Source organism: Takifugu rubripes, chromosome 2, assembly GCF_901000725.2.
Source record: "Takifugu rubripes chromosome 2, fTakRub1.2, whole genome shotgun sequence".
NCBI lineage: Eukaryota > Metazoa > Chordata > Actinopteri > Tetraodontiformes > Tetraodontidae > Takifugu > Takifugu rubripes.
Window position 1 is genome coordinate 11,543,583 of NC_042286.1, and position 26,599 is coordinate 11,570,181.

A 26,599-nucleotide genomic window follows, 5' to 3' on the forward strand; every position below is an offset into this window, starting at 1 on the left:
TTATCTGGACAAACTAATATTTACTCCGCGACAGAGCAAACACATTCATTGACTCTGGCTTTATTCCGTGCCCCGGCATTGTTGATGGATTAACCCTAATGATGAAATCTAACCTATCTCCTCAGCTTGATCTAAAGGCTTCACTTCTGAGGAAGAGGTGCATCATTCACCAGGGAATTCACCCAAACCTGTTAAACTCAAGGCGAGCTGACGGCACTGGTTCCACTAGTTCCAATCAAAGCTTCCACATATGAGGGCAACCGCCGATCAGCTGCTTTGCCATCCTTGTGAGCATTACTGAGGTGACAGACAGTCTCACACAGCGAAGGAAACTAAAATCCACCAAAGTCTGTTTCTTTTTATCAGCTGTGTTCAGAGGGATCGCAGATTTGCAGCATTCTGAACATGAAAAAGCCAAATAACGAGTCGCTCTGAAGTCCGACCACAGTGCGGTCAGTCTCCATTTGTGAGCCAGGTCTGCTTTAAATAAAAAGTAATCCACCCCCCCACCACGACAACCACCCCACACCCCCACCCCAATCCACCCACCCCGGCAAATTTACTCTCCAAAATTGCACTCTTCGGAGTATTGTCAGAACGCACCAGGTCCTCCTTTCTTGCCAGAGTGTAACTAGAAACTGCCTGTAGAGGACACCAGCTCCAAAGGCCGACACCTGCAATGACGAACCCGAGGGGATCAATCTTCATTTATCCCCCACATCAGCAGCAAGGAAAGAAACTGGACCCCCCTGACCCAAATGCTGGATTCATGTGATGAAAGTCAAAAGGCAAACACTTTGAGAAGACCTCTTAGGAGCCTCCCAGAGCAACTACAGGACAAGACGCAGGCAAAAGCCACCACAGAACCCAAACCTGGGTTATTTCTTACTGCTTTAATAAGGGATGTCTAGAGATTATTCAGATTATATATGGGTAAATAAATGCGAATAATGGGTGTTATTATATAGGCTTAATTGTAAAGTCGCATTAAAGTATGCACGTTTTAAACACTTTCTTTCAAGAATAAATCACAATAATTCCACGAGAGGAGGTAAAGTGGCTAAAAATAGCACCGCAACCATGAAATCGGTGTGTAAATATCGTCTGTAACTCATGAAAATGCACTGAAGCTGTTTGAGTGGGGATATTATATAATACTGAGTGAACAAGACGTTTCACACAGCTGAAATGAGCCCAGCGCTGGCTGCTTAATTCTGTCCATCAGTAATAATAAAAGTTAGTTCTGCAGTACAGGAACACCGTCCACAGAACTTTCACTGGGTCGACCACAACACGATTGTTTTTATCAGGGCAAAAGAAGCCTTCCTCACCCCCACCCCAGCCTTTTGCATATGCCAGTGGACCCAGCACGGCATTAGAGCAAGTCTTGTTTGTAATGGACAAACAGCTTTCTTCCTCCCAGATCACACATCCTCATCAGATTCAGGCCTTTATTTGTGTTTTCTTCTTTGACACGCAGGCAGCCTTGGATTTCACCTGTAGCCCAAGCCCTTGGTAACCCTTGATAGGTGTCTGCCCCTTCTCAGGTCTCATATCTGTGAGAGCAGGAAGAGACGACCGGCACTTCCTCCATCACTCTGACACTCGCCTTTTGTCTCTACGCAGACACAAAGAGACACTCTCGGCGCAGTAGAGATGGATAATGGCATTTCTCTGTTTGTTTCCCATGAAGGAGCAGATACACGGCATATTTTCGTTGCAGATAATTGAACCTGTCAAGTCGCACAACAAGAGTAGTTCTTTAGTGCATCTGACAGTGCGCAGAAACATTACATGGTAAATGTAAATATTAGTAGGGTCATCCAGATCAAATAGATAAAGGCGTGAGTAAAACAATTACTAGGGCAGTTACGGTATTGCACTATGGGGAGAGAGTTTGCAGCCAATTTGCTGCATTGTCCCGCGTTTCCCATTAGAGTTTCACAGCGTGATGGACGGTGGGTTGAGGGTGAAGGAGAAGAAGACTGAGCAGTTGAAGCCTCTCTGCACGGCCATACCTTGCTATTGTGGCTTGGAAGCGTGGCTGGTGGTTGACGCAGTCTGCAGCCGAGGGTGATGACTGAACGGAGATGCCACCCACATAGATTTGTATCTTGTCTGCAGGCAGGACAATTTCCCGGATAAATGTTGACACTGCACATTTCTTGCTTTCTTTCTTTTAAAAATAAAAGGACTTTCTCAATGTAGCTTTCCATTTGGATGTCTGTCTGTCTTTGAACTGGATGTTGTACAAAACCAGTTTGGTTGCTCTCTGGAGGGTTTCGGTTTAAAATACTTGTTGCCATCGCTGTGGTTTTTTGTTACAAATTATATATGCAGTTCATTTGCCACAAAGACGTTTAAAGTTAACAGTTGCTGTACCGGTAATTACTGTAATTGGTTTGTTGGCAAAGACCAACCATTCATATCTCCTCATGAGCAAGTCCACGTACTCAAAGTTGATACATAATTTCACAAATGAAAATTATGCGCTGCATAAATAAAGTTTGAAAAATTATAAAGCTACTAACATCTCACCTGTTACCTATATTTAAACCGAAATTGCTTCTGCAGTCGCTGTATGACAGTCTTTGCAGGTTTGGTCTAAAACAACTTTATTCCTCACCAGACTATAATATTTGTAGTTTGCAGCTGAGCAGGAACAGAGGAGATAGATTCCTTTCACCTCGGATCTCTCTAGGTGACTATTTTAATGTGCTGGTCAGAGTCGTTTGCTTATTATTTGTGAGTGTCCTATGCTTGTCTGTCTGCCATGTTGAAGCACAAAGCCAGCATTAGCAGCCTGGTCAGCCACTGAATTCATATGAAAATATTGAACCTCAGTGCGAACAGCACTTCTACTATGTGCTTTTCCTGTCTTATAACATCTTAGCATCGTCATAGACAGTCTTTTGTGGGTTTTCCCTCTTCAGCCGGTCATGTCTTTGCGTTCTTGTCTGGAGAGAAGCCCTCAGTTCCAGCGGAGAGGCTATAGCACCCACCTGTTCCTTTAAAGCCCTTGTTTTTGCCATGCCAAATTAACAGCCACCCTTTGGGTCAATGCTGTGTGCAAGTGTCAAGACGAGAGAGGCGTGTGGGAATACGACGAGAGTGCAAGAGACGTCCGTCCTGCACCGAGGCGCTGGTGGGCCTAACGCCCACGAACCGACCGAACAGAATATTTCCTGTTCAATGCTGACGATACTGTCAATATGGGAAAGGTCAGATAGTATGTGATGTTTTATTTAATCCAGGATGCTGCCAAAGTCAATAGGTCGGGCAAGCTGATGTTGATTTAAAGCTTGTCTTTGGTAATCGACCAACGGCTTTCTTTAAATCAGACAACTGCTTGTGGCTGGCAGGTATGACTAGTGCTGTTGTCACAGACGCCTATAGGGAGTGGCAGCAGAAGGGCCTGGTAAAAGGTTGATTAATGGCAGTCAGCGTTGTTTACCTTTCAGCATGCGCTGCATTATCTCTTCAACTCGTTGCATGACAACGGCATTCACTCCCGGTTCTACAGGGCAGATGCAGTATCGTGCAGAGCTATGGGTTCCGCATGTTTTGGCTGTTAGCTGTTATCAGACATTATGATGTTATCTGTTGGACCCACTGATCAGGTAATAGTCTGGGACAGTGAGTGCAAGGTTAAACCATTTTAACCCAACTTTAGTCGGCTAAAGGCCACAATGAGAAAATCAGTTTAACCGTGATAAATATTGTCAATTCACTTGGTTCAATTCCAGAAATCCAACTCGCTATACATTTTTCATCTTTTTTTAAACTAATTTCACTTAAAATCTTTTACAAAAATATAAAAATGCTTTTTTCCCCCTCCCCTTTTCATAGGATGTTCAGAATTTCCAGCTTCAGGTCAGAATTTCTACCTTCTTGGATAAGATGGTACATTTATCCTGACAAACAGATCATTTCCATTGTATTTTGTCCCAAACCCTTCAATTAAGTGTAATCCAGGATATTTCCTCTTTAGTTCATAAAAAGACGCATAAACATATAAACGCTTGACTTCATTTGCAGCTGTAGGACAGACCTCTCAACTCAGTAATTCCGTCTTCTTCTAAATTTAAATCAAACATGGACGCTGAGAAATCCCTCTAAAAAAGATCAAACATCAAGTGTGAAGATCAAAGAATGAAAGATGCTTTCACATTTGATGACCATCTGTCATCGGAGCTTTGATTTATAGCAACATGCTATATTACACCAATGTTACATTGTACAACTGCCCTCTTGGAATCATTTTTAGGCAGCAACTATAGAAAAAATACAAGGTAAGATAGTAAAAATAAGTTCAATTCTAATTCTAATTGTAATAATTATAATTCCAATAAAATAGTGGAGCTGTCAAGTTAAATATGCCATAGTTATGGTAAATATGCTCATCAGTTGCTGTAACTTCCTGTGGCTTTGAAATGGAGCACAAGGTTTAACTATTAAGAACCTTTAGAAAAACCAAAAGTACTCAAATTAAATGTAATGTTCCACCAATTGACTCAACAAGACAACAAAGATTTGTGTGGACGTATATAAAGCATTTAAGTTAATAAGTTGATACTTCAATAGCAGAATTTTAAATAACAAATCAGGCTAAAACATATTTGAGGTGTTTTTTTGTTCACTTTCTATCTCCCTTCCCCTCCCTGGATGGGGGTGTATGTACAGATATAATATGGCAGAGCTGCATATTATTGGCCAGATTGTGGGAGCGAGCGGATTCCCAGAGAGCTGCCTTTTCTGCAAATGGGGCGTTCATACGGGAGCAGCGTGGCGTCTTCTGTCGGGGCTTAGAGAGGGTCAGACCCAGGTGGACCTCCCCCAGATTGGCGAAATGGCGTACTGGAGTCACCCGATTGATCTGCACTACGCAACCAAGGGCCTCCAAGGCTGGCCCAGTCTCCATCTCCAAGTGTGGCACCAAGACTCGTTTGGACGAAGTGAATTGTGTGGTTACGGCTACTGCCACGTCCCCTCCAGCCCTGGACATCACCGGATCAGCTGCGCGACCTGGAGGCCACTTGGTACTTGGCAAGAGCAGCTGGTGCAGAAGTTTATCGGCGGGGGTCACCAGCTCCGCAAGCCGGACCTCATTTACAGCGGCGCGGACAGATACAGACTGAACACCGAAGCCATGGGGACCGTGGAGCTGGAGCTTGACATCATTCTGAGGCACTTTGACAAATATGGTGTCAATAGTTAACCCCAAATGAGATGAGGATACATTATTCAGAGACAAATGGCTTATTTTAAAACACTAGTTTTGGGGGTGTAAATCATGGTGTAAGATGCTTTTCTCAGGGCTGCATCACTACTTTACATAAACAGTAGTCTAAACATTTTTAAAAAAGTCTCTAGTATTTTGCTAAAATTTGGGCGTGTTAAAACAAAAACAAAACAGCTAAGAGGACGTTTTCCTGGGTTTTGAGCAGGTGGAATCGTGTTCACCCATTACAGAGCTAAAAATTATACAGTACTGAGAGTTCCGCGTGTCGGTAGCTCGCACGCTAAAAATCCAACAAAAGCTAATTTTAGTACCTGTTAACTGCTGACAACAATAATCCAGTTTAAGTGCCCCAATCGGGCGCTGAATTTATACTTAAGACTTCTTAAAAGGATCATTTTCTTTCAATCCTCACGTAATAGAGAACATTTTTGACACGGTTTGTGTAATAAGTACGGTAATATACAATCATTGATCATTATTATAATTAGGAAAAGGCACACGGTCACAATTACTGTGGAGTTATGTAGTTTTTAACTACATGAAAAGCAAAAATTATATTACAGCATAAAAAGGCTATTGAAAATAAGTAAGGGAAGTTTTCTATTGATTGTTAGATATCTACAAAACCCCAAGGAAACATGGGAGAACATGAGTAAGACCAGAAATCCCAAAGAATTAGGGTCACATCTCTGTCAGTCTACAATTGGAAACAGGCCCCAACTAATTCTTAGTAGTGTTTAAAAAAAGAAGTTTCTTCAAAAGTCCAACATGAAAACAATGCGAATGTGCTTTTTAACATTCGTCATAAAACATTATATGTGCTACACATTTCCCTTTCTTTTACCAGCATTTCAGGCAAAGCAGCAGATAGTTCAGGTCCAGACTCACATTTTTTAAGGGAGCGTCATTGTTTTCACGTAATAAAAATATCCAAAGAATATCTGAGGTTTCTCTTGAATGCAACACGTTGTGTGTGTGTATGTGTCTGCGTCTGTGTGTGCGTGTGTGTCTTCAGAGTGGTATATATTTCAGAAGACTCTAAATAAGTCACAGATGGGCAGCAGGGCAGAACATTAATTCTATCGGCTCCACAAATTAGAGAGTATCCTCCTGCACTGCGGACCGTCTCTGTGTCTGGGCACAGAGCTTCACTAAAATAGTGCTTCTGCTACAAAACTGCTGACAAATTTCCATAACGGACATCTGTATTCTGACAGTCCAGCAGCGAACTGCCAAGTCCTTGAGATGCTGACATTTACATACTTATTACTGACAATACACTAAAATTACAAGCATTCTTGGATTCACACAAATAAGAGCTCCTTTTAATTGCAAACCTAATTTCATACAATCATCAAAGCCGTGGCTCGGCCTGATGTTATGGTTATTCTTTCTTCCTGTATTGTTATATCCAGTGGCAATGGCAAAGGCTCCTGGGAGCAAATGGGAAATGATACGTTTTCATTTAGATGTCATCTCCGTGTCTCTGTCCCTTTTTCTTTCAAAGCATCTGGTTGATGTGGTGAGCTGGCAGAGCATGTATGAACATGGGCGGGAGGCATTTATCATCCTCCAGACTAAAGAGCTGTAACTCTAACCTGCTTGGAAATCCTGTGGAAAAAAAAAGAATCGATGCCGACTGCAAATACAGGGATAAGATGCTTTCAGTTTTGGATGGTAAAAACCCAAACGTAGCACCCACTCCTTATAACGAATATTGCGCAATGCTGGTTAGACTTGAGACGGAATCAGTTTCTCTTTGGTTAACCTGTTTGCTCACCTCTGTTTACCTAAAATAGATCTGTTGTTGCACCAAATTCAATCACACAGGGTGGACAGCGTTCTGGCAACGGTGGATGTATCGTGACTTTGGGTCTGACGTGCTTGACAAAACCCAATATGCTTTTCAATAACTGTAACAATCCTGTTTCAACATGACGCACGCTTGTCTCCGAGGTGAGACGATTCACCCCGACCTTTTAGCCGCTGACACTGGCCTCATTTACAGCCCCCGAGAATTTGCCAACTCGTGTTTGAAAAGGCTCCTCTTGTCTTCCTTTGCTTGTTTCCGAGCCGTCTGGCTCTGCCGGAGCGTTTTAGTCTGTCCCGTCATTGGTTTCTTGTTAGTTTTGAGTCATGCAACGTTAAAGACTGATTCATGAGAAGCTGGTGTAAATCAACAATGAGGTGTCCCTTCTTGTTGTTCACACGGCTCAATGATGCGGAGACAAGTGTAAATTGGTTTTAAATGGAATTTAAATTGAATTGTGACAACCAGGGTTTGAGCGTTTTGGTCCTGAAGAGTAATTTAATCACTAACTTAGGGGAAATATTTGCACAAGGTGACTCAAATCTCCGGATGAAAATTGGATGAAGGCTAAATAGAATGTGTCTGAGAGTATTAAAAGTTGTCTCTGTCTCCGTGGAACACAAACTGAGGGCATCTCAGCTGCTCTCAGATTTGAAACGTTCCTCCCTACATGTGCGCTACAGGCAGTTCACGCTCATTAACCACCTCCTATTGTTCACTTTAGCTATTTTGGCACATTGACAGTTTCTTTATTAAGCTGTGTATTTTCTGAAAATTCCTTTTTGGTTCCAATTGCATCATTTGAAATATATATATTTAAAATAACATAACAAATCCTTGAGAAAAACCCCATCTAACCCACCTGCTGCTGCAGCACAGAGGGTCTGCTGGAGACTCAGTGGGCGGCATCGCTTTTGGCCCTGATTGATGACCGTAGGTCCCGCAGGAAGCAACCCCGCCACCATGAAGGAGTGTTTTCTGAACCCCAAGTGGTATCCGGCAAAACAAAATGACTCCAGTCAGGGAGCGCGTGCACTCATAAGCCATCTTAATGTTTAGATACACTCAGCCACTTGGGATCTGGGTGCACAAAAGCGGAAGATTATCAACTGTGAGACAGGGCTGAGAAGACGCTCGAATTCCGGAGCGGATCCTACAGAGAGTGATCAGGGTCAGCGTTCTGCGGTCAGAGCCTGGTTTTTAAGCGACTTTCTCTTGTCCGTGAACCTTTTCCAGAAGCCTCCAACTGACTGAACCAGTCAGAACCGACATAATTATTCTGCCATAACCTTCGCTTCATGTTGTTTCCTTGGGTGCAGGGGTCAATGCAGCACAACTAAAACTGCACTAAACAAGTTCGCAAGTGTCACAAAAAAACAGGCCGAACAAATTTGTGCATCCACAAAATCTCCAGATTTTTTAACAGCTCAGAAGGGCACCGACCGGCCCAGGGATCTATTGAAGCCGGGCCGTGTGCTCAGAGGAGCGAATCGCAAACAGGGTTTTACTTAGCATGAACTAATTCACTACAGTGTTGAATCATCAGACATATTTACTTCGCATAGGGTCGTCCACAAAGACGGCGCTGTAAAAACACACAGATGCTCAGTCTTCCAAAACAAACCGCCGAGCTGTCACCCGGCAGCCTGCGTCGCACATTTCTCCGTGACCTCGCCGTCAGAGCACAGACTAAAACATATTTGTAGGTTAAATGTGAGGAGTGATTTCTTTTGTTCGGCGCTGCGCATCATTTCATATCCGCGTTTCATTGTTCCCATTTTTATTCTCAATTTAAAGAGAATTCTTTTTTAATGAACTGGATGAACTGCTGCTGCACATGTCAAGCTCTGTCCAAACATTTCATATGGTGAGAATATGGAAGGCGTTATGCTGCATGAGTGACCAAACTTAAAGCCTAATCTTAGAAACGAACCTAAAAGTGGTTAAAACAGTATTCAGATTCACAGCGATAAAAGCATGGGCTGAAAATGGATCCCTGGAGCTGCTTGTGCCTGGATTTCTCCTTCATTAAGGTGCGCAATCAGATCTCTGAATCCAGCATTATCAGCTGAAAGCCGGGCTAATTATGGCGCATTTTGCAATTTGTAGCCACACACCGAGATGACTGACCTTTAGCACAAACTCTCACTGACCCTGCGGATTGTTCCATCACCCCAGACAGAAAATAAGCATCAGGTAAATGGAAAGATTCCCCTTTCAGTCAATTGAATGGATGCGCAAGATTTACTAATATTACTGTCACTGGAAGAAGTAAATTTATTCCGCATTTATTCCTAAAAGTGCAAAAAGAGTCCGTTTTGATTAGCACCGGAATTCAGAAATCTGTCGGGGATTATCTGAACGGGCCTCCCGTAATAATGCGTTGCGACACGGGCGCGTTTTGAAAAGCCTTTATTTAGAATATTTACAATGACATTATAAAAAATATAGAATAAACGCTTTGGCAATTATTTTACATTTAAACAATCTCCTTGTTCACATTGAGACACCGCGGAATCCGGAGTCGTGGCCACAAATTAATAATCGTTATCCATGTTAAGTAAATTGCTGGAAAGATCTTTTGCTTCAAAACAAAAGTTTAACCCCGTTGGAAATTTGACAATATTTAAAAAAGGAAAAAAACTAGTAACATGAAAGATGGGGAAAATAAAGTAGAAGACCATCAACCAGTCGCTGGGGCGGCGAAACATTAATGTGAGCCTGCGTTCACGTAGCCACGAGGCCGCCAAAGTTCGACTTTAGGTGCGTGAAAATAACTTTAAAACAACCCGAAACAAGCTGCAGTGTTCGGACTTACTGTCGGGTGTTCGAATTGGGGAGAAATGCGTTCATTAAGCGGCTGGGAAGAGATCAAGGCGTTCCAAGTCCCGGTTATGATGATGAGGTAAGGAGGCTGGTTGCGTGCACCCCGTTCAAGTCTTCGTGCTGCTGCTGTTTGCTCAGGGGACTGGGTGGTTTTCTGTCTCCTGCACAGCGAGGGGGGGAAAGATGGTCGGTCCGGGCGCACAAGCTCTGCACGGTCAATATTTAATAACTTCCTTATAATTAGCTGTGGGATTTGGTTGTGTTTGCAGTCGTTACGGTCACTGGTTATTGCGAGACCACGCGCGAGAATGGTGAAAGGCCAGTTATTCAGAAGTCAGGCAGCAGACAGCAATAATAATAATAATATTAACATTAATAATAATAATAATAATAATAATAATAATAATAATAGGCTACCTTCTCGGGCCTGGTGCTTAAAGGTCATGGGTGAGTGGATCTCCCCTGCATGCATGCTCATCCCTCCGCCTGGGTGAGACAGAGCCGGGCTCTGCGGTTGCCAGTGGTGGTGGTGGCCCGGGGCCACATAGCCGCCTGGTGGCCCGCTGTACACCCCGTACTGGTTGGAGGGTGAGTATGCGCACGCTGAGACATAACCGGACAGTGTCGAGGAGGGCTGCGGGCAGAACAAGCGGACACGTGAAGAGCAGCAGAAATAAGTACAAACGCGATGAAAACACGAGTTATAAGAGCCAGACAGCGGCGGGTCTCTGGAGCTGAAGTACAAAAATACTGGGGATTCATTTAAATTGGCTTCTAATTTGAGGTTGGATCCTTGTCAAGTCAGTAATTAACTGAGAGTCAACACAAATGATTGCTTCCAATGTGAGAGTCACTTTCTACATCTCCAACATTTTCAGGCTTTACAATTGGCCAGTCATGAAAACAGCTGTTCACTTTGGAATTACGGCGGATTCCCAGTGTTTAAATTAAACGGGACTCTTTTTTTAATGCCCTCTTTTTACCTGAGCATATTTAATGTCGGCGTCGATGGCTGACTTGTCGATCCCGTTGACTGCGTGAGCTGCCGGGAAAGCTGCTCTGTTGACGCTGGTCCAGTCCTCCATTTTTGGTGCATATCCATCGGCTCCAGCGATGGCTGATTCAGAAACAGCGATTTCAAAACCAAAAACACCCCCAAAACACGTCAAATAAACACCAAGCTACTGGGCCGCAGAGTTTAGGATGAACCCAGACAGGAATGTAAAACACACCTTTCGTTTTCAAACCAGAGGCTTTATCCGAAATGATTTTATGGTTAGGATTAGTTAAAGCAGTGTTTCATATAATGCTGAAATTATTGCAGTTAATTATGCGGAAACAGATTGCTGAATTTTGTTGGCTTTAGAAAATATGTCATGTTTTTTTAAAATACAATTTATTTAATTAAATAATTTAATTAAATAAATTCATTATTCTTTTTAAGATGACGCATATTTGATAGTAAAAAAAAACTTTAAAGTAAACAAAGTTATCAATCTATAAATATTGCTTTTTAATTAATAATTTAAATATTTGTTTTATGTTTATGTCATGTAGTTAAACATATTGTAGATTTACGCGTATATCATTGAGGCAAAACGCTCGTAAATTTAAAAAGTGAATAAATAAATAAACTTTCAAAGTTTGCAATATTTGCATGCTGGAATAAATGTGATCTCGTGTGATTAAAAAAACGCCTGGCAACGCTATACTGTTTGCGAATATGGAGGGAATGACAGGAGAAGCAGTGACATATGTCTGTAGTAGCTGAGGGATTAAAGGGGATCTAACAGGTGAGCAAAGTGTTTGCAAACGCATCATCCCATGAAAAGGCCCATTGAGAGTGGACTTTCAGCTGAATGGTGAAACGCAGTCCCGTATTATTGTCCTGCCGGCAGCCAGAACTGGTTCTATAGTCATCCATCACGCACAATAATAACCAGCCGCGCTGGTCATTACGTTCATATCCAGCGCGGTGGCCTAGATCTGGTCCCAGAGGGTCGTGTTGCTCTCACCTGTAGGATCCATGAAGGCTCGTATGCCGAGGATGTTAGTGACGGTGTGAGCAGAAGGCCAGGGCCGCGATAAGCTCATATGTCCAGCCGTCACCGGTACTCCAGGAGGGCTGCCCATTTTAGTTCCCGTAGGGGACATGGCGTTGGGGTAGGAGTACGGGTAGATGTGGTTGTAGGAGAGCCCGGCCTGCGTGGAGCCCTGCTTGTTGCTCTCGTACTGGTTGGGCTGGGACAGATTTCCAATCTTGTTGCGTAAAATCCGGCTGATCGAGCTAACGGACGGGACGTTGTACTTGTCACAAACTCCGTCTGCTAAAAGCCTGTCCCGGATCTCCCAGGCAAAGATCCCCGGATCGTTTTGTTTGTATTCCCTAATGTTTTTCACCACGTTGGGTGTCGTGACCCGCGGTTTGCTTCCACCGATGGCGCCGGGCAATATGGAGCCCGTCTCGTTGTACCTCGCCAGAATTTTGCTCACGCAGCCGTGGGAGACTCTGAGCTGCCTGCTTATATCGCAGGGTCTGATCCCGAGCTGAGCCAGCTCCACTATTCTCAGACGGATGGCGTTGGGCAGGGGTCGCCCATTGACGAACACACCGCCTAACTGGTTCACCTCTCCATAGGTTTGCTCTGCAAAAACACATGGAAAAACACATGGGAATTAATTATTAATTAAAGACTGTTGACGTGCGCCTACCTTTGCAAATAATAAATGATATTTTCTCGAACTATTTAAAGAAAACATCTCAAACGTTCACAGCCTTTTGAAGTGATGAAGAGTCACTTTGGATTTTTTTTCTTAGAAGTTACAGTAAAAAAAAGTATGAGTCGTGTAAAGAAACAGCGTTAACATCTGGATAAAAATACAACTTTTAAAACTCAGGAAAGAAGTGTAAAACAGTTGGTTGTACCCCAGAACCCCATCGGCACAACGGATTTTTTTTTAGAAAAATGGCGAGTTGCGTTTTTGACAGTCGACAGCTCTCCAAAAAACAAACTTTCTACAGGATGAATGGTGAAGAAGATGAGGACGCTTGAAGCAACCAAAAAGTGGGGCTTCAAAACACTGCAATAAACTAGAAAGGCTGCAGCCTCCTCGAGTCTCGGTGTTCCCAAGTTGGAGGCGAAAAACTCCGCAAAAAAAATCTAAATTTTTACGCAAGCGTGGTGATCTCGATACGCGTCCATAAGCGTCGCACCACTGAAGCATGCAGTCGGTGACCCAGGCTTACCCATTTGTCTGTATGTTCCGAGATGCTGAGATATATAGGTGCCGCTTGGAATGGCTGAAAGCGTCCGAGGGAGAGCGGAGAAGGAAGGGGAGCGGGAGGACTGAGCCCCACAGGAGGGAAAAGAGATCTCTTAAATTTCCTCCGACTGTAGCGCGCCCCCTTATTTTCTGAAAGAGAGTGGCTGCAAGGTACAATGGCACCAAAGTGATCCTCATCCGATAAAAGCAAATTGGCGTTAACCCGGCGGCTCCGGAGTTTGCTGGAATTAATTTGACGCGTCCTCCACGTCAATCTTCGCTTCGCCTCTGCTCCGCTTCCATTGGTTCCCCTGCGCTGGAAACGCTGTCAGCCAATGCAAACCCCATCCGGTCGGAGCCGCGCAGCCTCCTTCAATATTCTGCTTAGGGGAAGTAGAAGAATGGGACGATTCTGATCCAACACGCAGCTCTCCGGTCCGGACTCATACATAACAGGGAATATAGACAGCGGGGTGGCCAAAACTTTCCAAGGATTATGTTTACAGCGCTAACTTTACATAGGAAGGTTGTCGAGAAGCAAAAGTGGCTTTAGGTGTGCATTCATGTGAAATTATTGTGAAATAGCCATATGATGAATGAAGAGTTAGGGCGATTGCAAAATATTTTATTTGAATATTGAATTGAATTTGAATGTATATAAAAAATCAATATGAATTGTGCATGACTGGTATCTATTTTTTAATATTATTATATAGGAGAAATGTATTTATCTTTTATAAAATATTCTGAAGTGGTTGGTTTTAAGTGTTAACTGCCTCTTTCTCTGGACACCCGCCTGGATTGGTCTCCTGCGGCTGTGATTGTTCATGTTGGTTATAAAATGTGGACGTTTTGGGCCACAGGTCGCCCAAGATTCGCCGCCCGAGTCTTTTTATGGGCCACTTTTGTAGCATCAGACGTGGGAGGAGGCTCGTGTAATCGATACGCCTGCGGATCGCGGTTATGGGATATGCCAGAGACGTACAATATCGCAGCACGCGCTCTGAGTTTCTTCAGAAGAGATCGGTTATGTGCTCGCAAAACGCGACTTGTAAAGGTTAACAGTGGACCCAACGGTAACCAGGTCCAGTGTCCACCCCCACCCCTCGCTTTCTGCGCCTCCTCGCATCTCTGTCTGCACGGAGATCTGCTCAGAGTCTGACCCATCAGGGTGGGTCAGAGGAGCAGAGTCCAGGTACTGAAGCGGGTCGTCTCCGGAACGTTTTTCTCTCCTGATTTTAATTTTGCATTTGTACTTTTTTTTTTTTTTACACTGGGCTGCAGATCCGGTTCAGTTTGATCTAGGGAACAAGATTAAGGGAACGATGTGTGTGTGTGTGTGTGTGTGTGTGTGTGTGTGTGTGTGTGTGTGTGTGTGTGTGTGTGTGTGTGTGTGTGTGTGTGTCTCTCTCTCTCAGGACCCCCCTCACCTGGAGGACTGTGGAATTGCATCTCTTTGTCGCTGGTTGTGTCGCTTGCGCGCGTTTTGCACGGTAGGTCCAACATTTATTTCGGATTGTAAGATCTGTATTTAATACTGGAAACATAACACTTCTTTTATATTCATTTCTTTTATAGATTATCATTTGTTCTGTAGTTATAACGTGTGTGTGTGTGTGTGTGTGTGTGTGTGTGTGTGTGTGTGGGTGGGTGGGTGTGTGTGTGACTATACTGGATTGATATATTTTACGCACACATTTCCAACGAAACGAATGTTTTATTCTGAATTGTTTGCCTGTAAAATAAGATAATACGAAAAAAGGTGAAGTTGGATTTAAATTAACTATTAAATACATTTAACGAATTCTAAGTCTTTGAGGAAATAAGTGTGGAAACATTAAGTGCAGTTTTTCAATGATTTTGCACTTTTTTTCTTTACTAAAGCATCTTTTTGTTGTTGATAAATATGTTTTCTTTAATCAATAATTTCTATTAGTTCAAGCCAATATCCAAATCCATATTTATCTTCTCCCCGCTGGAGTCTGCAAATTTTATTTTATGAAATTCAGGTATAATGTTATAATATTAAAGTCTCTGTCTTCGGAGGCCGATGAAAATTCTAAATTGCTAATACAAACGACACACAATTAATATTATTACTGAAGTTAAAGCGTATTATATGATTTATACTTATGTTTTAGTTCGGGCGCAAAGTGTGGTGAATATATATAATAAGGAAATCAAAACGAAATATCCCTAAATATTCCGTCGTTTGAAAATAACTTCTAAAAACATAAATCAAGCTTGAAAAGGTCGGATCGAGCTGTCGCGCAGTGGGCCGCAGTAAGAATATAACAGTCAGTGTGGGATGAACGTTTGGTTCCGACCAGTTGGTTCCTCATTGCAACAAATGATTTTATAGATTATTTAAATCAGGTCACCTGGGACAGGTAAGCGTTCATCCCCGTGCCTGACGCGCGTCCCCGTGACTGAAACTAACAGAAACACCTGCGTCCACATGACAAAACCCTGTCATTTGGGAGGAACATAAAATCACATTTCAGCCGTGACGTGCAGTTTGAGTGTGCGTGTGTGTGCGCGCGTGTGTGATAAGGCATTTTAAACAAAAATAAGTGAAGCTCTTTCAAATCTATTAAAACGTTGGCTGCTTAACTGATTAACTTCTTGGTGGTTTTTAAAGTCTTTAAAATTATCTATTGGTCCTAATTATTCTATCATTAATGACCCTTTTGGTAAGTTAACAATGTTAAATATGAGAGTTAGTTCATATTTATGGTCCATGATCGATGTGTGAAGCTTAGATGGCTACAAATCCTTCATGGAATAATTAATGTCCTGGACCTTAATGTTCTGGAGCTCTTGTGACGCGGCCACAGGTGGACGTGTGATGTTTGGCCTTCAGATCAGAAACGTAAAGTCGTCTGAGGGACACCTGACACCCACAGGAGCGCCGACCCCTGACGGTAAATGTTGGTGTTGGTTTAAAGTGTCATCAGAAGGATTCACTCGCCCAAGTGTGCTTTATCGGGCCAGACTGTGGACTGAAGCGGCCGGTGGCTCGTCCCCTCAAACGGCCCCACGGTGCTGGTGTTGGATGCTGGGACCTTTCTGGTTATAACCACTTTAGAAACGGGCGGAAGTGATGCGTTTGTGTGCAGATCTGGCGCCACTTCTGTGTTTCTAAGTCTATTTTGTCAGAATAATCACAAACGCCACGTTGGAATAAACCTTGGAATGGTTTGATTCGGAATCGGCTCCTTCAGTTTTAGTGATGACGTCTGATCGACATCACGGTGAAGGTGTAACGAGAGCAGATGAGAATAAACTGCATACTGGCACCCAGGTCTGCTGATGAGCTCTTAAGCAAATGTAATGAATCAACATTTACTCTATTTTGGATCTCCAGACTCCAAAGGGCCCCATTCATCCCCCAGGGCCCGTTTCTATGGAAGTAATAGCTGAAATCTATGTTGGTCCTGACACGCACTGATTCCTGAGGAGTAATCCACCTCAGGTCAGACAAAAAAAGAGGTTTATCCACTTCTATCTGATCCTGAGTTGGTGATGTGGAGTTTCTTTGTGCTCATGCTGCTGAAGTTCTGCTAAAAATGAGTTTTGGAAGGCAACAAGCGCAGTTCTTTTATAGCCACAGGACCCACTCTGAGCAGCAGAACACGCCTAATGAGGGCATGCGGCGGTGCCATGTGAGACATGCCAGCTTTTACCAGGCTGGGTAATTGCTTGTGACCTTCACTAAACATGTCTCATATGTCTCGGAGTTCTGAGGGCGCTTCCATTGGTTCCATTAAGGGAGATTCCTGAGAATTATTCCCCTCTTTTTAATTGTCTGTACAGGGAAGCAGGCAGAATCTGTCTGAAGGTGGGAGGGAGGCTACCAAAAAGGGGCCGCGGCATTTTTGTCCATCACGGGTAGTTCCGGTTTTGTTTCCTGGTGGAATCTAGGCGGACTGTTGTGTGTAGGACAGATCTGGTTTTCATTTAAAGCCGAACGGTGCGAGGAAAACACAGGCGACTGTTCTCTGTATGATTGCAATTCAAGAGAGCTCGCATCAAAAACGGGAGCGGCATTAAACCCGATACGCTGACCTTTGCCCGTGTCTGGAATTATGGGTTACACTTTAGAACGAGAACTCTGGATTGCTTTTTTTTAAGCATTTTCCTTATATATATATATAATGTAACAGTAGCAAAAACAGACACACAACGGTTGACACGACACAACCTCTCGTGTAGGAGGGTTCTGTGGAAATGAATATTTCTCCTCCAGTCAGGATAAACTGGTCCGAGGAGATGACAGAAAAAGAAGCTGCGCTCGTTTAAGGTCAAAAGTTGAGGCTGTTGATAGGAGGAGGAAAATGATGATTTCTTTTTTTCCAAGAATATAATAAATATAACCAGCTCCCACACAAGGGAGATTCATTAAATGGCTTCTATCACAGTCCAAATCTCAGCCTAGATGACATGTGAAGACTTTGCTTTAAAGGGGGAAATAACTTCCATTTCATGTTGACGTCCACATTTGTACTAACATATTTTGGTTAATCGTAAATCTATCGTAAATCTTGTTTCTCGTGCCTCATCGTGATCGTCTGCTGTAGTCTCACCACAAACATGCTAAGTTTAAGATTTAAAGGGTAAACTTTAGGCGTGTCTCCGTGCTCTCAGGGGATCATTTTCCTAATTTAAATATTGAATAAAAGCACGACTTGGTGTTTTAAAACACTTCTGCTCTATGATGGCTCATGTGCGTGTGTAGCGAGACAGATACCATAAAGATAATGGCTACTGGTCATACTGGTCATACTGGTAAGATCAGCAACTTGTGTGGCAACTGATAGAAATACATTATATCAATAGGAGCATTCATTTGACATATACTTAAAGTCCTTGTTTAGGTTTTATTAAAGAGCCTTTTTTCTCAATTCACTTTGACCAAATGCCTTTTTCTAATAAAAATGTTTTTATTCAGGTACAATTTTACACAATAATATCTGACATACATGGTGATTTTAGCATGCCATTCAACTGAGAAACTGTTTTGGGTTTTGCTTTCTCTTTTCGATGTGCACGCGCACCACTGCCCCCTGCTGGTCAGGAGCAAGGTTTGCCCCACACTGTGCACCCACGTACAGTTCCCTCAGTGCCCTTCAGCAGGAAAGCTCTGTGCAGAAGGTTTGCAGAGGTAAGAAAAGGCTAAATTGGTGGTCATACACTTGAGAACAGACAGCACACACCTGCGCTGGGGAATTAATCGCAATAATTCCTTTGGAAAGGCAGCGTAACCACTAATTTGTGTTGATGCTGCATCATAAAGAGATGTGTGCAGTCGATCCACAGAATTTCTCTGGGCATTATTACATGAGCCGTTTTATAAAGCCCTCCTTGGTTGTTTTTTGGTGGTTCAGCGTCATGGCACCGGGTCTGTTATTAATTAAGAAGAGGAACTTTAATTATTTTTGAGCACCTTAAACCTAATCCACACTGCATGTCGACGCTCACCACACTTGGAAATGAGACTAATGTAAACAACATCAGATCCTTTTAACAACAAGCTAGTTTTCCTTTTTAGCATTAGCTCTCCGACTGCCTTGAAATAGCCATTTTAATCTGAAAACCAGTTGTGTGTCCTGAAGTTGTGTTCTAAATTTGTGTTCTAATCCAGATCCATACTGGAAAATTCCACAAAGGGACACTCAAGGCCTTCTATCTGAGGCAGTGTGATATCGTTTTCCGCTAAACCAGAAATCAAGGTCCTGGGCAGGCCTTTCTTCTGTCAAGGATAGGGGTACAGTATGCGTTCTGACAGTTGCTCCTTTTAAGATTAATGGGCTTATGAAAACCTTGTGTCTCCACTGAAAGCCACGCTCAATATCAGTCAGTGTTACCAGCATTATGGTGCTGGTCTGACAAAGAAATCCTGGGACAGGCTGAAAATCGATGTCACAACCAAATCCAAGACGGTGCAATGCGTGTGTGTTCTTCTACTTGCTGCGTGTTGAGCACCAAAATGTGCTTTCTAGTAGCAACGTGAAGACATTTTTGGTAAGTGAGGACATTTTGGCTGGTCCTCACAACTTCAACGGGGTTAGGGTTGGGGAATGCTTTATATGCATGGAAGTCCTTACAAAGATAGAAGTCTAAGGGTGTGTGTATGTTTCCAGAATGGGGGGGGCGTACTGGATTTGATTCCTCTTCTGGAACAAAGGACATTCCAACTAACTGTGAAGCTGCTTTTAGATAAAAGCTGTAATCCTGAGCAAGCCGTGCACTCGCCTGCATCACTAACATCCACACGTGTTTATGGACTAACAAGGGGGGAACCCCCCCCCCCAAAAAAAGCACAAGCTTTGAGAAATGTGAGCTCGTCTTCAGAAATATGCAGACGTGCTAGCAACTATCCTTGCACTCTATCAGTACCCTGACCTCAGTGAAACAGAGCCAGATGCTCATAAATACGTTCCCTTATTTCTACCCTTGTGTGCATGCCAGTTGGGTGGGGAAGTGGGTTTGTTTTGGGTGTTCTCACAATATTCCATCCAGTGGGTCACATTGAAACGTAGGAGAGCCTTACCGATTTCCTGACATGCATAATATATTCCTCCCTCTGCTCGTCTGTCACGGTGGGGTTCTGGTGAAAGACGCACAACTCCAGTCCAGTGTCTGCATAATGGCGTCTTGTTTGTCCTGACACCTGTGAATTAATCGAGCGGGCTGTCTCTTCTGCTGTCGATCTGTTCCAGTTCTGGAAGCCTGGAAGCAGGCTCCAGATTTCCTGAGAGATCAGTCAAACCTACATGGCTGGATGTCAAAACAATCAGGCCACATGATTATTTTTTGGTCACACAAGCGGACGCTGCCCTTCAGCTTTTAACATACGCACGTGTGTTTTATGGGTTATAGATATTTCAGGAATCCTTCCTGTCTGTCATCGACCGTCCATATTTAGTCAGAATAAGCATATGCCCTTGAAAAGGTAATTATGTAGCGTAGACAAATTAGCCAAAGGGAGCACAAACCGCGCTCAGAGTGTGAGCCGGAGATCAGCTCAACCTACAGCGCAGGAATGGGGGGACACCGTAGCTCACTCACACTGGTGGTGAAATATCTGACATGTTTGTGCTGAGTAGGGACAGACAGAGCTGCAACCAAGTCTGGACTTGCTGGCCAAGAAAAAGGCCCTTATAGCTTCCTTATTTTCCTTAGCGTGCCCATTCCTGATTCAGTGTATTGCAACATATTCTGGAGCACCGAATTTCCAATAATAAGAGCGCAAATGTACTGCAAATGTCTCCTTCCATTGTTAGATTAATGTGTTTAATTGTGTCAGCATGATTATCAAAGCTGCTGCTCATGAGGAACATTAAGAGCCTTTTTGGCTTGTTCTGCCTGTTGCTGTTTCCTGGACTTACTGAATGCAGCTTGTGCAGTGCCATCTACAGGCCTGGTGAGGTACTGCACGCTATAACCCAAACATTAAACATGTGAAAGGTTTTCACTTATTGTTTAGCAAAAAATAGAACATGATGAACACAAAAAGGTCAGTTGAGATCAAAGTCTCATCAATGTCCCTGCTCGTGTATCCATATCCGATTTGGGCAGGGAGCTAAAGCAGTATAACTGAGGTCCGTGAAGAAGACAAACAAAGAAAAGCTGCCATCTCATGTCGTCCCAACACACATATGGATAAAACCCCTAAAGCTCTTGGATATTTGTCAGCGACTGTCTTATTCACGGTCTAATTCGTGCTACAATTATCTCCAAGGTAAAGTTCTCGTGGAGGGTTCTTATAAGTGAGCCCAGATGCTGCGGACGCCAACCTGTTGCCACATCTCCAGAACGTCCGTGAAGACCGAACTCTGCACTGTCGTCTGCAACAGAGAGCATCTTGCACCCAAGACCCAGAAAGGACCGCATCAGCAGAACCTCTGGATCCTTTGACAGTGAGCAGCGACGCTGGCAGAGAGCCCCTTCGCTGGAACCGTGGCATCCGAGCTGAAGACTATCAAATCTACTGTGTTGGACCATGGAGATGTTCCTGGTCCTTGTCTGTGTAATCACCATGATTGCCGTAATGATGATAATGCATCCATTCTGTCCTCCTTGGAATGAAAGATGAAACAAATTGATGTAAGCGTGTGTATTTTTGTTTGGCTCGGTCACACGTTGGCCAAACCTTCTTTTTTATCAGGAAAAGTTCCCAGGTCATTTCATAAGTTTGTGTCTGTACCAAAGATGACAGGGAGAGTTTTTCAAGCTATTTCAAGAGGCTTTTTTTTTAAAAAAAGTCTGTTTTTACTGGTACAATGGCTCCAAAAGGGGCAAATAGGCCAGCATTGCTGAGGATCTGCACTGGTTCTGCTGGTGACCATTAGCTTTGTATCTCAGGATCTTATTTTAAGAGGCCCAAAAACAACTTTCATAAAGAAGGAATCAAAACTCGTCAATTTCAATGCAACTCGTGCAGCTTGATTGGATTATATACATCTGCTCGTGCACCGAAGGAACTGGTTCTTTCTGGATTTAAATGCCGACAAGCTGTTTGTTGCTGGTGTTTCTATCGTGGTTTAAAGTTATAAATCAAGTTTGGGTAAATTCTCCCTAAAATGATTCAGGTGTTCTCTGTTTTCAGACTTTTCTACAGGCCAGGTCGAATCGCTCCTTCACAGGATGTGGGATTAACCAGACCGCACCTCCCATAGTGGACGTTCACCACTTCAGTCAGCTTCTGGAGCTTCACATGCTTCTGCTGCTTCCTGGTGGAAGAGGTTCTTCCTGAAGCGTCGCTCCTGCAGCTGGTTCCTGAACTGGATCCCTCGATCCCTCAGTGTGAAAGTGCCTGTTGTCTTCTACCAAAAGTTCCCAGTAGAACTCTCAGCACTTAGAAAAGCATCTAACTGGGTTTGAGGGGACACTTGGCAAATGAGTCCTGTCTTTTTAAGGCCGTGACAGAAAAATAACAATAATTACTGGAGTATGTAGCAATTTATATCCCGATAGAACTGAATGTGACTTTCAGGGAAGCAAATTGAATCCGTGTCACGTCGCCACTACGGACTATAACCTGTTAATGCTGCTGAGGGTTGGTGTGCTGCTGAGACCTGTCAGCAACCCTCTGAAACTGATCCTCACGTTCCAGGACGGTATTTGGATGAAGCCAAGCCAGATGTTATTAGCTTTCTAGAGGCCAAATGTTTGAGTTTAAGTTTAAAATGGATTTGTCTCTGTCTCAATGTCTTCGGACGATCCGCTGCAGGCCCAGCTCTGCCCTCTTTCTCAAAACTTCAGCCCAAACAAGTGCAAGCAAGTCCAGAGGGACACCATTGATGGGCTGCTTTTAATAGTTCTCCTCTGTCTTTAAGCACGTCAAAGAGCAACAGAAAGCCTAAAAGTGTTGCTGGTAAACTCTAACGTCCCACTGCACTTTTATTAAACACTTTATGGAACAGGATGGACCTTGCTAAGACCAAAACCCTTCTGATTCGCTGGACGGACCCGAAAATAAAGCTCCAAATTCCTCAGAACCGTGTCCTTCACTTCACTCCCAGAACTCACCAACGCTCCGCACACTCCCTCCTCTTGTTTCGTAACACCACTGCATTCTGGGCCGGCTGGAGTTCTGCGGGAGAATGCAGATAGCAGCGATAGCATCAAAGTGATGACACGTTTGCAGATTCAGCCTGTCTGGAGAGGGAAGGGTCATGGGTGACTGGCAACACGTAGCCGCTCCATCAAGTCACCATCTTGTCAGATACTGTTTCACTTCCACGTCCCGAAGGCCTGTCCACATGTACGGGCCTAAAACGGACTTTTATTGTTACTAAATTTAAGGTCAAACGATCATCCAATAATGGGCTGTCCCTTTAAAAGGACAAAAGTTTAAATAAATACAGTTAGATTCTGTCATATCAGATAAAATAGCTTCTATTGGAGCCATAAACTCAACGATTACAGGACTCAAAGGTTTGTTGCTACTTATGCTAACCTCCTCTTTAATCCCTAAGAGCCGCTGGTGCTCAGAAATCCTGACGGTAACGCACCACTTTAGTAACACATTTAAACGTGAGGGTTTCCCAATAGCGGAACCAAGTTCTAATGGTTTATATTATCTCACTTATTTCATAGATACCACCACGTTTAAAATGCTGTGTTTGTTTTATCTCTGTGTTTCGTGTTGCTGCATGAAGACTAACTGAAAACAGATGCCACATGTATATCCCACAACACGCTGTTGTAATTTTCCCGAACTTTCCAGCATCTTCACACACAGAGAGAGAGAGAGAGAGGTGCAGGGGGTGGGGGGAATAATAGGGGCAATAAGTGAGTGCACGACTGCTGGGTTGAGTCATGCAGAGACCTTTGAGTCAACCGGCTCTCGTCCTATAGCGTTTACATGTAAACACCTCCAACATGCAGGTAGAAATATGGGCCGGTTGGGATTCTGCTCTCCGACTGGGGGAGAATGTTCAGATGAACTTGAGCACTCCTTGAACGTTAACAGCCGATGAAGATCGATTCCGGAAGGTGGTATTTGGAAAGCACTGAAGCAGAGATCTTTAAAAACGTCCCCCGATTTTAAAGAGACTTCTCTGGGTGTTTATCCCGACGTCGACGTGGTTACTGACACCGTCTGGGACCAACCCACATTTGTGAGACATGTCTGGACCTGGAACTGTCGTGCCATCAGCAGAAGTTCCTCACTTGACCTTGTCAGATTCTCCAATTTGATTGCTTCAAATCTGACTGATGATGTTATCCAGTAGATGGCAGCATAGAGCCGTGCAAGAAATGTGTGTGTGGGGGGTTCTTTCCTCTTTGTTTGCTTTTAATGACGTCAGTGCCTAATTAACTCTCAAAGACACCTACAATTGTTCTGTGCAACCTAACGGAATGTCTTGTAAAGTTTGTCAAACGTTTTGAAAGGTCTTCAATGGTTTAAAATTCAAACGCTTTCCAAGCTTTAAACAGTGGCTTCATCCAAAAGGTCATTAAACCTTTTTTTAAAAAAAACAACTCAGAATGGTGTTATTTGGAATCCACAAGAAAAATATTCTAGCGCACAGTTTATGAATTAAGTTTTTGGGCGTGACAACAGACGACAGAATAAACTGGAAATCTAGATAAACACGTACAAAAGTATCACTAAGTGCCTCAGCACAAATCACTCCACATCCTCTATTTACACCGCGACCATAAACAATTCTGCAAAAAATAAGGTTAATCATAAAGCTGAATGCAGAGAACACATAAATACTCTTTTCCTAAAATCAGAGTCTTTAGGATTTAACGATCCGGTTGGTTTTCAAACAGCATAAATGATTTATAACGCAGCAAACAAGATGCCCCGTGGAAATATTCAGAAACTTTTTCAACAAAGAGAGGGGGGCCTTATCATCTGAGGGACGGACAATTTGAAACATATATGTGCTCGTACAATGTTAAAAAGAAAGAAGTCAGTATTTCCATGCGTGGAGGGAAGGAGTGGAAGAGACTAAAGCAGATGAGGTGATGTTGTTGGGCTGTTTATGTCCATAAACTGAGGTCAAGGCAGGAAGAAGGGGTCTGATTCAGTAAGCTTCTTTTGGACAGGTTGATGTCAGTGTTTTTACGTTGTTTTAATATTTTTGTGTTTTATTTCACGCTGTCCACCCGTTCGAGTAAAGGCCTTTCCTCACGGTAGCCAGCAGGTGGCAGTCGTGATCCATGGCTTTTAGAGATGATTCTGCAGTTTTCCTCTTCCCATGGGACAAGACTGCAGAGAAGAATGGTCCAAAACAGCAGGTCTCTTCTCTTAAATGATGTTTTCATACATCCATCGCTCATGTGCGAAACACCTGGAGGATGCATGTTCCCGGGTTCCCAGGTGCCGAGATGGATCACAGAGAGCTTCCGCTTAGCATTAAAAGTAACAAAAATAAAATCAAAAACAAAAAGCAAAAGCTCCCACATTGTCATCATCCATCAGAGTCCCGTCCTCCCTCTCCTCCTCCATGACAACATCTCATATTCTGGGGTGGCGGAGTGACCGCCCATTAGGCTGAGTTCACACCCTGTAATATCTTCCTGACGAAGAGCCGGACGGAGAGGCTGAAAAGACACCCCTGAATGATGTGACACCGTATAAAAAAAGACTGACAGCGAAGCCCACATTCCTCATCGGGTTCAGCAGTGTCAGCTTCCTTTTCTCTCCATCCGTCATCCGCTCAACCCCCGTCCCCTCCACGATGAAAGTCGAACAAATCTGCTGACATTGATCCTGTCGCCCCGGCTGGCCCAATTTTATTCCAGCCGGAGAGAGACGGCAATCGGCGAAAATCTTGACAGACAATTGTATTTACTATTTTCCTTTTGCGAGCCAATAAAGGGGGAGCAGTTATTGCATCAGATTATATGAAAAACCATTTAATGATTCCAATTCATAACTCTAGACTGAATAATGATACAGTTAAGAGCTGACAGGCCGTGATAAATGAAGGCTCATATAAAACGTATTTAGTGTGAAGACTGGCTGGAGATGAATTGCACAGTGATACAAACTCATGATAAAGAACAGTAAGAGCCACTAGAAGACTTAATAATGTGCTATTCATTTTGAAGTGATTTTTCTGGTTAATAAAAGAGCACAAATTAAAAATATATTTATTGTAGAAAGACGTCTGCGAATATTGCCCTCATGTCACCAGACACCCACCCTCACCGGATCTAATCGCTCCCCATCGCTTTGGATTGAACCTGTCAGATCTTCCCTCTCTCCCTCCATCATCGCTGGCTCTTTTGCGCCCTACTGTCTGGGTGTCGCTTGATTTAATGCACGCACGCACGCACGCACACACACGGGCTCCGCCGCGGTGTATATTCTCAGTTGTGTGTCAATTATGCCGCAGCTCCAGTAAAAATGGACCAACAATGGGCCGCATCCGGACGGCTTGTTGCAAAGGATTCTCCAAATGAATGCGGCCGGTTCTTTACCACCGCGGCATCCTTGAATTGCAACCATGAACACGTGCAACGTATACATCCGCGGCTGAATGCCGCGGGAAAAGCATGGTCAAGTGGGGGACCCTTTAAAAATTCCGGTCAAGGACAAGAAAGTAAATGCTTGTAGTGGACGAGAGTGCATATTTCTGCTCTCTTCTCAATACAATAAGGCGATACATTGATTTCACTCGATACAAAATGTGCCATACAGTTGGAGGATTCCATTTGCAGAGAGGGGTTCAACAACAGCTTTTATCGGGGACAAAGTAGGACTGGGACGAAGGTCAGAGCCTGGCTGTTTAATTGTGAAGTAGAGCATGTGAAATATCAAGATGGTTTAATGGCAGATCTGTGATAGAGAATTAACTAATTTACTTGTGTTAAGTGTTCTCAGTTTCTCACCTACAGTGGAGGTTGTGTGTGTGTGTTTTAATATAAAAATGGCTGCGTCCATCTTCAGGTGGCTTATGATACAGCACACGACCTCTTCACACACAACT

General features: G+C 43.5%; 2 protein-coding genes and 1 long non-coding RNA gene across 9 annotated transcripts; 2 read left to right on the forward strand and 1 right to left on the reverse strand.

The window, feature by feature from the left end:
• Window positions 1-4,195: 4,195 nt before the first annotated feature.
• b9d2 (B9 domain containing 2) lies at window positions 4,196-5,281 on the forward strand. The gene is made up of 2 exons (XM_029832887.1): window positions 4,196-4,292; window positions 4,684-5,281. Exons 1-2 carry the CDS (start codon window positions 4,228-4,230, stop codon window positions 5,216-5,218), a joined length of 600 nt encoding a protein of 199 aa, XP_029688747.1. The 5' UTR covers window positions 4,196-4,227; the 3' UTR covers window positions 5,219-5,281.
• A 4,166-nt stretch (window positions 5,282-9,447) lies between these two features.
• On the reverse strand, window positions 9,448-13,397 carry pax1a (paired box 1a). Of its 2 annotated transcripts, none has more exons than XM_003962557.3 (5): window positions 13,126-13,397; window positions 11,894-12,523; window positions 10,862-10,995; window positions 10,296-10,512; window positions 9,448-10,039 (listed from the first exon to the last, which is right to left on the reverse strand). In XM_003962557.3, the coding sequence occupies exons 1-5, from the start codon at window positions 13,127-13,129 to the stop codon at window positions 9,945-9,947; spliced, it is 1,080 nt and encodes a 359-aa protein (XP_003962606.2). In that variant the 5' UTR covers window positions 13,130-13,397; the 3' UTR covers window positions 9,448-9,944. The 2 variants fall into 2 exon arrangements, with proteins under 2 accessions (XP_003962606.2, XP_029688746.1); XM_029832886.1 differs by lacking the exon at window positions 13,126-13,397 and adding an exon at window positions 12,805-13,010.
• Window positions 13,398-13,530: 133 nt separating this feature from the next.
• Window positions 13,531-24,126, forward strand: LOC105418051 (uncharacterized). 6 transcript variants are annotated; one of them, XR_003887611.1, is made up of 4 exons: window positions 13,531-14,635; window positions 15,980-18,306; window positions 18,787-21,251; window positions 21,754-24,126. It is a non-coding gene; the product is annotated as an uncharacterized lncRNA (long non-coding RNA). The 6 variants fall into 6 exon arrangements; XR_003887613.1 differs by having other exon boundaries at window positions 18,787-18,909; XR_003887610.1 differs by lacking the exon at window positions 21,754-24,126 and having other exon boundaries at window positions 18,787-18,909; window positions 20,887-21,252.
• Window positions 24,127-26,599: the final 2,473 nt, after the last annotated feature.

What these genes read in the sequence shown, in the direction of transcription:
- b9d2 (XM_029832887.1), top strand. Translation starts at nt 4,228, where the DNA reads ATGTTACATTGTACAACTGCCCTCTTGGAATCATTTTTAGGCAGCAAC. An exon ending in AACTATAGAAAAAATACAAG is followed by an intron (nt 4,293 to 4,683) that starts GTAAGATAGTAA and finishes GTGTATGTACAG; the next exon opens with ATATAATATGGCAGAGCTGC.
- pax1a (XM_029832886.1), bottom strand. An exon ending in AGCCTTCATGGATCCTACAG is followed by an intron (nt 10,996 to 11,893) that starts GTGAGAGCAACA and finishes TTTCTGAATCAG; the next exon opens with CCATCGCTGGAGCCGATGGA. An exon ending in CCGACATTAAATATGCTCAG is followed by an intron (nt 10,513 to 10,861) that starts GTAAAAAGAGGG and finishes TTCTGCCCGCAG; the next exon opens with CCCTCCTCGACACTGTCCGG.